We start from the raw sequence: 10,774 nt of genomic DNA, 5'->3' as shown, positions 1-10,774 counted from the left end.
TGTTCAAGCAAAAACCAAGAGCTGATCTTATTAAGGATTACGTGCTTTGTTATTTCTTTGGTCCATCATTATGTTTGATCATGTCAGCTTTATTATAGGACCACCATGGAAACAAGTCCCCAATCAATCAAAGCTCATACCTGACTGTCTCTATTATGTCTCTATAGACAGACTAGTGGTCGACGAGGACGTGGGAAGGGAAAGCTAAGATAGCAGAGCATTTTGATAATACAGATATACGGTACATTCATCAAATCATTATAGCATAATTAAAGGAGATATACAACCCTCATTAAAGTAAGTCTCACCCAACAGCCAAACGAAAGCTAAGGGTTTCTATTTTCCTTTGTATTGTTATTTATCTTGGGATGACATGCAAATGGTCTCTAAATTCCAATTATTTTGGATAAGTTGAAATTGATTATCTAATCCAGGATTTGAGGACACATTGGAATCACGTAGCATAATCAGTGAGTTAAGACTCTAATTTCAAGAGCTAATGAACGTATTTTCATTTGATCGAATAAGTGAAAGTCTTCAAACTGAAAACTACACAGCTGCTTTTTTTTGGTAACTTTGTGTATAATGAAGCTAGAAAACAATTGCCCTGAACAATTGACTGTTCCAAGTGCTCAAGTGTTCAAGCGTTCAAGTGCATAGTCCGGTACCAGGGCTTGCTCTACTGTAGGTCATGTGATTCATAACATGAGTAATAATTAGGCTAATTATCACTCCTTAATGGTATGTACCACCATAGCAGCAGCTATGTGACTGCCGTAATAAACGTACCTCCAGAATGCATAGGTGGTCCGCATAGCAAAACCACTCCTTGGCCTTCACGCACATTGACAGCACTCCTCACTGTTTGGGACTTGAAGTTGTCGATATCTGAACAGAGTAGAGTAGGAGTAGAGTTTAGGTAGAGTAGAGGAAGAACAGAGACATAGAGTGGAGGAGTAAATTAGAGGAGTATTTTAGGCGACAAACAGAACCGTATGCTCAGCTGCCGATTAAACTTAAGATTTTTCCAATTCAGTCAGTTCAAGGTAATTGGTAAATGGTGCATTTATATAGCGCTTTTATCCAAAGCGTTTTAAATAGATTGTGCATTACATTCACCCATTCACACACACATTCATACACCGATGGCGGAGGAAATCATGCAAGGCACCAACCTGCTCATCGGGAGCAATTAGGGGTTCAGCGTCTTGCTCAAGGACACTTCGACACTAACTCTGGGGGATCGAACTGGGAACCTCACGGTTTCCTTCCGGCCACTCTACCCCTGAGCCACTGCCGCCCCAGGTGGTAACACTTTCCATGAAGCCATATAACCTGCTTATAACACTCTTATAATTATAAGCACTCTTAATGATTTATAACAATCATTTTAAAACATGATGAAGCAATTAATAGTGACTTAAAAGGTCAAGAATAATAATAATGTTTGTAACACTGTACAACACACAAAAGGTTTCTGACTACGCCTACAGGAATGGCATTAATTAAAGCACCCATTGAACACTTATAGTGACTTAAAGTCACACTATAATGCATTATAACAGTCATTATACTGCATTATAAAATGATTATAATGTATTACAACTATGGGAATTCTAATACACTATGATCCTGGCCAAAAGAAAAAAAGTATGCAGTGCAGGCATTATGAAGTATTATATTATTATTAGTATTATACTTCATATAAATCATGATACAATTCCTTATAATGTGCTTATTATAAAATAATTATGTATGAGTGCTTATAAATATAATTATTCAGTGTTATACGCAGATTCTAATGCATTATAGATATGTTTATAACACATTATAGACATGGGCTTCAAAGAAAATGTTACAAAAAGGTTATAGTTGCATTATATTACACTTATTCTTTGGCTTAATCGGTGGATTCTGACCTTCTCTTCACACATTTGCAAGAGGTCCCCATTGCTAGTCTGTTTACCGTACCTGTTATGGGCTGGTGACACCAGAAGGTGATGTGAATTCGTCAAATAACCTTCCTTTGTGATAACAGTCATTTACGAGCAATTTACGATCAAATCTGTTCGGCTCATGTTTGAGAAATGAGGCCCAAACAGCGAATGACACTTTGTGTGCGCCAGGAGCGATGAGAAACATCATTATTAAATGTGGTCTAATCTCACACTTAAAAGCATTACCCTCTCTGTCAATACTCTCGACACAATTTATCCCCTGCAAATGAATGGCTGGCAGACAAAAACCCAAACCTGGAAGGGTGAATCATCCCTCTACACCCCCTAGCTTCATGAGTGATGGAGGTTGAGACACCGCAGCCAACAATGCGTTCTGTCTACACCCAGCAGTTAACCCAGTAAGACCGGGAACGCATCTGTGTCATTTTAGATTTCTTTGGCTATTCAAAAAATAGCAGATCTACAAGCTCATAGCAAGCTTGTATATCTGCTATTTTTTTTAAATCGTGAAAATGTGTGCAAATCTTTGAATAAATATATACATTTTTAACTCAAATCTTTGCTTCTGGGGGGTTCCTGGAACAAAAAAAAATCAGATGGGGGTCCGCGGCCAAATAAATATAATTTTGGAGGTCCTTGACATGAAAAAGGATTTAGAAGACATTAGTAGAATCCTCAAAAGCAAAGATTTGAGTTACAAATGTTCGCTTTAAAAATATATATTTATTCAAAGATTTGCACAATTTTTATCGATTTTTCTAAAATAGCAGATCTACAAGCTCATAGCGCGGCACTCGGTGCCGCGCTATGAGCTTGTATATCTGCTACTTTTCAATAGCTAAAGGAATCTAAAAATGACACACAGATGCGTTCCCGGTCTTAATGGGTTAACCGCCTGGAGTCACCCTCCAAAAAACAAACAAGAGAAAGTCATTGTGACCGATAAGAGAAATTAGGAGACAGTGAGAGCGAGAGAGAGAGAGAAAGAGTGCGACTGAGCGAGACAGAGACAGAGAAGGACAGAGAGAGAGGGAGAAGATTATGGAGAGAAGTGGGACAGTGTGTGGGGCAAGATTAATGAGTGGCTCTCTGACCGTGGCGGAAATCAAACACAGCCAAGTCACGACAGGACAGAGAGTAGGCCACAGGAGGAGTAGACACCCGCCTTGCACAATGCGGGGCAGATGAAAGCCCGATTTATACTGTGTGTTAGTAAGGCTGTGCTGTGGACCACAAATAGCTGTTATAAACTTCACGATGTGTCTGTGTGAGCTTACAGATCTTTTTTTTTTTTTTGCGACGTGGTCGGTCGTATGGCAGAGCATAAGTTAGGCCATATATGGGCAACTGGCGGCCTGGGGGTCACATGCGGCCCCCACCTTCACTTAATGCGACCCGCAGGTTAATATTGGAATACTGTATATTATTGATTTCAGCTGTTACAATTCCAAACATGCAAACATGACCCGCCTTAAATACTTCAGTCTATATAAGTAGCTTAATGACTGGTATTACAATTCTATTGTCTTTTTTATGTCCAACGTATTTGTATTTAAGTTCATAAAGTTAACATAATGTATAACTAAATGCATTTGAAATTAAATACAAATTTTACTTTTCAGGATTCCAATTCAAAAATAGCAAAAAAATGAATCTGGATTCCAATTAAAAATTCCAGTGTTTTGAGCTTGTAGATCGGCTATTTTTGCTACTTTTGTGTGACATAGAATGGCCCGACAGTATATGCAATGTGGCCCTCTGGAGTGAGTGTGGAAATATAGTGGCCCTCTCCATCATCAAAGTTGCCCACCCCTGAGTTAGGCAGAACAATAACTGATTTTCAGGTGATTCAACACAGCACAAAGTGGGCGTTAGCTTGAAAATAAGTAATCAGTGGCGAGTGACACCGTCGTGCGACAAAGTATAAATTAGGATCGAGGCTGCAACCCCGGTGAGACTCACATATCCGACTGATTGAAGAAGGCATATCCACACAGCAGTTGATCACTGTAATGACGTTCATCATTGGAAACAGTGGGTGGCTAATAACAGAGCTGGTAATAATCACTCTGGAAATAATAAGCAGCGGATGATTTATTTACCCAAGAACTCCAAAAATAAAGTGAAACAATGGAGAGAGCATTGAAGCGGGTCTCGGCGCTGTGCAGCACGAACTCCCTTTTCTTCTCTGGTCTGAAAACACGCTCAAACTGCCCGAGGGCAACCTAAGCTGCAGCAATACATTTCTTAGCCGAATCCATCTAGCACAGAAAACGGCTGGCCTAGGGGGACCCAGTACATCGGCACGGCCACTCAAATGTGGCTGGGCCCATGGTTCTGACATAAACACTTTTCCTGTCAGATACAATACCTACCATTACTCAAGTGTCTTTCAAGCTATAGGCTGAGGATCTTTCAGCCAGTCCCAGATTTTGCCCTGTTGAATGCTCTTGAAGGCTATGGCTAAGGGGGCATGAGAAATGGTGAATACCAGGGAAGTCATTTTCACATTTAATTTGCAGGTTAATAAGTTCATATTTCAATGCTTATTAACCATTTAAACCATTTCACTGACCAGGGTCTCCCAGGGGTCCTCTCCTTTTCCCCCTCAACACCAAATCTCTTTGCCGAAAATTGCCGACGTACAAGCTCAAAGCTTGCAGATCTGCTATTTTTCGTAGAATGTTCGCCTATTTTGGCCAAATGATCGCCTTTTATGACATGCCCAGAATAGGGAAGCTAGGGTCATGTGGTTAAACACTTCATAAGGTATTATTAGATATAATTATGTTTTTTTTTACCGAAAATAGAAACTGCCACGAACTACAGCTTCACTGCAGGTACATTCTGGAGGCAGGAAAAAGACAGGTGAGGCATTCCTGTATCATGGCAGCAGTAGCCTCATTACAAGGAAGCAAAAAAATAAATAACCTGTGACTGTTGCAGCCATGCTGATCTTCAACAAGAACTCGCTCTCTGTACATGCAGCTAGACAATAAATGTCAAGCGGCTCTGCTCTTCAACCCAGTCCACACACAAGTGATATTCATTACCGGGGCCACAGGGATAATGACAGAGCATCTCCTGAGAGGAAGTGAAAGGCTCTCTGTCCCTGGGACATGATCAATAGCCACCAGCAGGCTTCATCTGGAGAGGAGAGGAGGGAGGTTGCCTCATCGCTGTCGTCTGCTGTCAAAGGTAGAGTCCTGCCTGTGCAGCATCGCATTCCAATCCCTTCCTTTTGGACAAAAGGCCTGGCATTCAGGGAGACAAGCCACAGCCACTGTCTCATCGGTTGCACACAAAATTGTCTGTCTCTATTACAAAGTTATGGACACTTCTTTAAGTTGATCTTCCTTCCAAGTCCGGATGGCACGGGCTATAGCGTATCGCTTGGCAGAACGAGTCAATGTCGGTCTCGGCATAGAGATGCTGTCAAAGCTGGAACTGCTAATGAGAATCAATGGAGTTCAGAGTCAGTCAGAGGGCTGCTTCACCCTCTGTGTTCGTTGCATCTGACATTTCATTCGATTACCATTTCCCCGTCAGAAATCTATTCCCGGGGATGCCAAATGAGCAATTGGAATGCTAAATGAGGACCGGAGACCCAGACCGAAACAAGCACGTTACATGCATGAAAAGAGTGGCCACGGTGAAATTGCACGCTCACCAAAACATGTTCACACTCTGTGATTATGCCAAAAAAAAGGTTAATGATATAAATGTGTTATGAGTTGCACGGACACTTACATGCAAATTGTAGGCTGGCTCTTCGGCTGAGGACGGAGCCCCACACGTTGAAGGCAGTGCACTGGTATATCCCTGTGTCTTGGTCCCTGTCCAGACTGCTAATGATCAGGTTGCCCCCAGACATGTGACGCCGGTAGTCATTCCCCAGATCAATGAGTGTTCCGTTAAGCGACCATCTGGGAAAGACGCAAACACAATCAGTATACCCAGGCCCCTGGAGAGGCACACTCACAAACATTATCAAAGGGATCGATTTGATTGGTCCATCCATGTCCATCCAGGACAGAACAGAACGGGCAGTAATAACTGCCGGGATCTATCTTATTCAGCTACTGTCTAAGAGAGAGATCAAAGCAAAATGTATTGAATACATGTATACAGTTGAGTTATTAATGGAGAATTATTGAACCTTCTACAGAGTAAATATTGACATGTTCATTTTGAATTGACCACATCAACCCTATATACTTCTCCTTTTTTCCCTCTACACCAAATGTCTTTGGCGAAAAAAGCAGATCTACAAGTTCACAAACAAATGACGTTGTGACACATTGTGAGCTTGTAGATCTACTATTTTTTGCCAAATGTTCACTTATTAGGACATGCCCGGAATAAGGACAATAGGATTCAAGTCGTTGAATGAACACTGAAGATTTTACTGTGTATTTTTCTTGTTTTAGACTGCCCTAGCGTGTCTGATATCTGGCATAGAGGGGCGGGTTTAACATCTCCGGAGAGAGAATGCGTGGGATCCCATTGGTTCACCGATCTGTCCGTCACCCCCGCCCCGCTCCGCATAACATTCGGAGCAACGCCCACTGCACTCTGGTTGGTTGAGGATGACTCCCACTTCCTATGCCCAGAACATCGACTCGCTGGTCCAGGTTTTCATTTTTTAGCAAAACTAAAAACTAAAATCCTGGAGATCGAGGGTATTCTTGTTTAGACCTAAGTGAAAGAACACACACTTGATCATGCCACCAGGGTGACTCAACTGGGGGTGGTCTTCCGCCAAATTCTGGTAATTCCGTTTAGACACTCAAACGGCTACTGTAGGTCTTGCCCAGCGTGAGTATAGAGTTGAATTTACACTGAGATGAAGATTTCACACGGGTTGAAAACGTATAGCATGACAAGATGGCATCATTCCAGATGTGAAACTTCAAGAATGACCAGGAGGCCTTAACCCATTAAGACCGGGAACGCATCTCTGTGTCATTTTTAGATTTCTTTGGCTGTTCAAAAATAGCAGATATACTGTACAAGCTCATGTCGAGTGCCGCGCTTTTATAGCTTTTATATCTGCTATTTTTGAATAGCCAAAGAAATCTAAAAATAACATACAGATGCGTTCCCGGTCTTAAAGAGTTAAAGGATCATAATGGGTGGTATGTCATGTTTAGCTGATTGACTACGATGAATCCTGTTATACTTGACATTACTGCTGACTATTTTCCAAAGCACCATAGTTTGTTTCAGTTTTCGAGGAAGCCACTGGATTCAGTTCATTTCAGTACGGTATGAAAACTTGCAGGCACTTGCAGACAACTTGTTTGAGACAGAGAATCCCATACACTCAATATCCCTGTGTGGAACGTTTTATGTTTGATTATTTGTCAAATTTACATTAATATTTCATTTCAAAGCACATACACAACCTATTCATTTGAAAAGGCTGCCTGAAAATAGTCTCTGGAGATAAGATGAGAGTTCATGACTTATGCAATGAGGTTTGCCAACGCTCAATTATTCAGGTAAGTTTCGTAACGCTTTAATGACTTCAGATTTCCCATATCATTTTAAATCAATAAAGTTCAGTTATACTCCTCATGAAGTATGATTTTCATTTCTCTGTACCAGTATCATGGAACTTATAAAAGCAGTATGTTAAGTTTAATGAGGCACAATTCTAAAAATGAGAAATAAATTAGTCTTGGCAGCCTGATAAGCAGATTATGTCCTATTTGAAATTCACAAATTATAATTAGGTCCCTTTAATGAAGTTCATATCGCATTATGGCTTTAATATGAGCACACACAACACCAGAAAGTAATGGCTATCCATTACAGCTGTCAAAACTAAAGAATCAAACACTACTTATTAATGAATTCACGGCCAAAGTAACATAGTTCAGACTGATAAAATGTGAATAGCACAGTCAATGGATCACAAGTAACTTGATAGATTAGGCCAGATTAGGCCAGGTATAACCTACCAGGCCAGGTAGGTTATTAGTGCCAGAAATGTTCGGAAATCAGTCAATATAGAGGTGAGTGGAATCACTGCGTTCACAATATGAGGCATTTTGTTCTAAACGAGCCACTCCTGCAAACTTAAATGCCAATCTTAGCCAATCAGGATGAAATCAGATTCCTATGTCTGTCTGCAGATTGTTTGATGGGGTTCCACAATGATCCTAATGACAGGTGATGGGACTTTACCCGTATATAAAAACACAATATGCACTATGCAAGGAACGCCATTCTAGCAGGAAGAGAAGTGAAAGAGGATGTTACAGAAATACTGAAAATTGTGCTTTGCTTTGTAAAAATGCAAGATATGATGCATGGTTGCAATGCTACTTTTGGTAACTGCCTCGGCAATGCTACTACAATTACGTGAAATAAAAAATTGCAGTTAAGTACAAAATATGGCATGGCTATCCTTGTTCTCCTGCCTGCCTATGCCCTTTCACTTAATCCTGAAGGTTTTTGTCAATTCCGCAAACAAAATTATTTCTATAGTATATGAATATGGCATAGCTTGTGTTTTAAATAAACAGACATTTCACTATTACAATCTTCGATTATACTGTGTGGAAAAGGCTGTTCTCCCTTCTAGCTGTGCTTGCAGTTCTCCATTTCAGTGTAACATAATCCGCTGGTGTTTCTGCGGGAAGGAAGATTTCTGCGGGAAGGAAGGTCTTGTATGTACAGTACTGTACAAGCGGAAAGGAGGAATGAATGGGGAAGGATCCCATGAGAAGGATGGGGAAGCTGGCTATATTTGCAGCCACACAGCATGACTAAGTTAATGCGAGAGGATGGCAGGAAACTTGAACAGATCACACATATCTAGAGCACATGGCTGCCATGGGCGCAGGTGGGGGATATCTGCGAGCGATACAATCACTAAGACTCCCACTCTGGCAGCTGCGACACCTTACGCCTAAGTTATACTCCATGATGGCATCGCTCGCCAAAAATGACAGATAAAGAAAGAAAATAGATTAATGAGCAACACTGTCATTCGATAAAGTATAAACTAGGCTTTAGATAGGCTAGCCTTTGTGCCATTGCAGTTGCATTGAGAAACATGTCATCAACCTTCACATACTGTCACAAAAGCCCCCTTCCTCCTGGCCCTCAGAAGCTGTCTATGGAGTGAGATGTAATGATGAGGAAAGATCGGCAGGTGAAAGAAAGGAACTAGAAAAAGTGCTCCTCGGAACACAGGTCTCCGCCAGGCCAGGAGGGTTATTGTGGGCCAGCAATGTTCAGAATTCAGTAATTATGGAGGCGAGTGGAATCGCTGTGTTCATGATTTCAGGCATTTTATTCAAATCCAGCCACTCCTGCAAGCTTTAGATGCCAATCTTATTCAATCAGGATGGAATATTAAAAATCGGACAGATCCGTCTTGATCATCTATAGAGATAATGTGTACTGATTTGCACGAGGTTTGGACAAAATCCGTATCAGTAATATTAAAAAAAACTTTTTGCAAAAATCTGCCTCCTGGTGGCGCTATAACAGGACAATGTGAAAAGGGTGGCATTTCTTCCTCGGCCTATAGTGGGAATGTGCGTGCAAAGTTTAACGGCAATCGCACGCTGTGTTCATGATTTGAGGCATTTTGTTCAAAACGGAGCACTCCTGCAAACTTTGGAAGCCAATCTTAGCCCATCAGGATGGAATATGAATCCGTTTAGATCACATGACTATAGAGATACTGTGTACCGATTTGCGTGATGTTTGGACAAAGATTCTGTAGGAATAATATATATTTTTTAAACAGACGGACGGACAGACAAAAAGGGTGCAAAACATAGTCTCGGCCACGCCTTCGTTCTGGCGGACATAACAAAGCTAAGCAAGAAAATGTCATTATCTGTAGAGAAAGGACACCACTTGATTGATTTTTGCCCCCTCCTTTATCTCTTTCCATTCCTGTTTCTATCCTGTCAATCCAAGCAATCTCCACATATAACGTTAAAGTTGGGTGTGGGTGTGTGTGTCCGGATTATGCCCAAATATGGACATAACTGACATCACAGAACTGACGTCATAGATGACAGAAAGATAGACGAAGAGATGGAGAGAGAGGGGAGGGGGGGTCTATTTCATCCACTACACCTGGGAAATGCTGCATGGGTATCACTATACTGTATATAATAATGTGGAAAGGTTTTCGCTCTCGACTCAAGCCTTATCAAAAATTGAGCCAGGTGCGAGAGGCCAGCATAATAGTCGAGTGTAAACATAAAAAGCCTGCACGCTGGCCAAAAAAAAACAAATTGAGACTCTTTGGATAAATTTGGATACATAAGATTTATTTACCAACTGGAAAAAAGTAACAGTGAAAACTAGAAAAAGTGCTCCTCGGAGCACAGGTCTCCACCAGGTCATATTGTGGGCCAGCAATGTTGGGAATGTTCCAATCAGGATGGAATATGAAAAATCGGACTGGGCCGCCTTGATCACTTGACTGTAAAGATAATATGTACAGATTTGCGTAATGTTTGGACAAAATTTGCAGGAGTAATATTAAAAAAAAATGTGTTGCAAAAATCGGCCTCCTGGTGGCGCTATAATAGGGCAATGTTAAAAGTGTGGCAATTGTTCCTAACGTAGTGCGAATGTGCGTGTAAAGTTTCACCACATTTGAACACTGCGTTCATGATTTGCTCAGTTTCGCTGCGATCAAGCCAACAGTGCCGGAGATTAGCTGTTCACAGACGGACGGACACACGAACACACGGACGGAGGGACGGACGGACGGACGGACGGACAGGGTTCAAAACATACTCTGTCGGCCTGGCGGAGACAAAAAGAGTGGACGTTTC

At 41.4% G+C, this 10,774-nt stretch overlaps 1 protein-coding gene across 1 annotated transcript in view; it reads right to left on the bottom strand.

Moving 5' to 3' along the window:
- cntn3b (contactin 3b) overlaps positions 1 to 10,774 on the bottom strand; it is a 78,130-nt gene that overhangs the window by 30,491 nt on the left and 36,865 nt on the right. Inside the window, exons 4-5 of the mRNA XM_084061171.1 lie at positions 5,709 to 5,884; positions 790 to 888 (exon numbers count right to left, since the gene is read on the bottom strand). Of these exons, the coding sequence (XP_083917297.1) occupies positions 790 to 888; positions 5,709 to 5,884 (275 nt within the window). The remainder of the gene's footprint in view (positions 1 to 789; positions 889 to 5,708; positions 5,885 to 10,774) is intronic.

Source organism: Gymnoscopelus microlampas, assembly GCF_963454915.1.
Source record: "Gymnoscopelus microlampas genome assembly, chromosome: 7".
Classification (NCBI taxonomy): Eukaryota; Metazoa; Chordata; class Actinopteri; order Myctophiformes; family Myctophidae; genus Gymnoscopelus; species Gymnoscopelus microlampas.
This window is presented reverse-complemented; position numbering and strand designations above follow the sequence as displayed.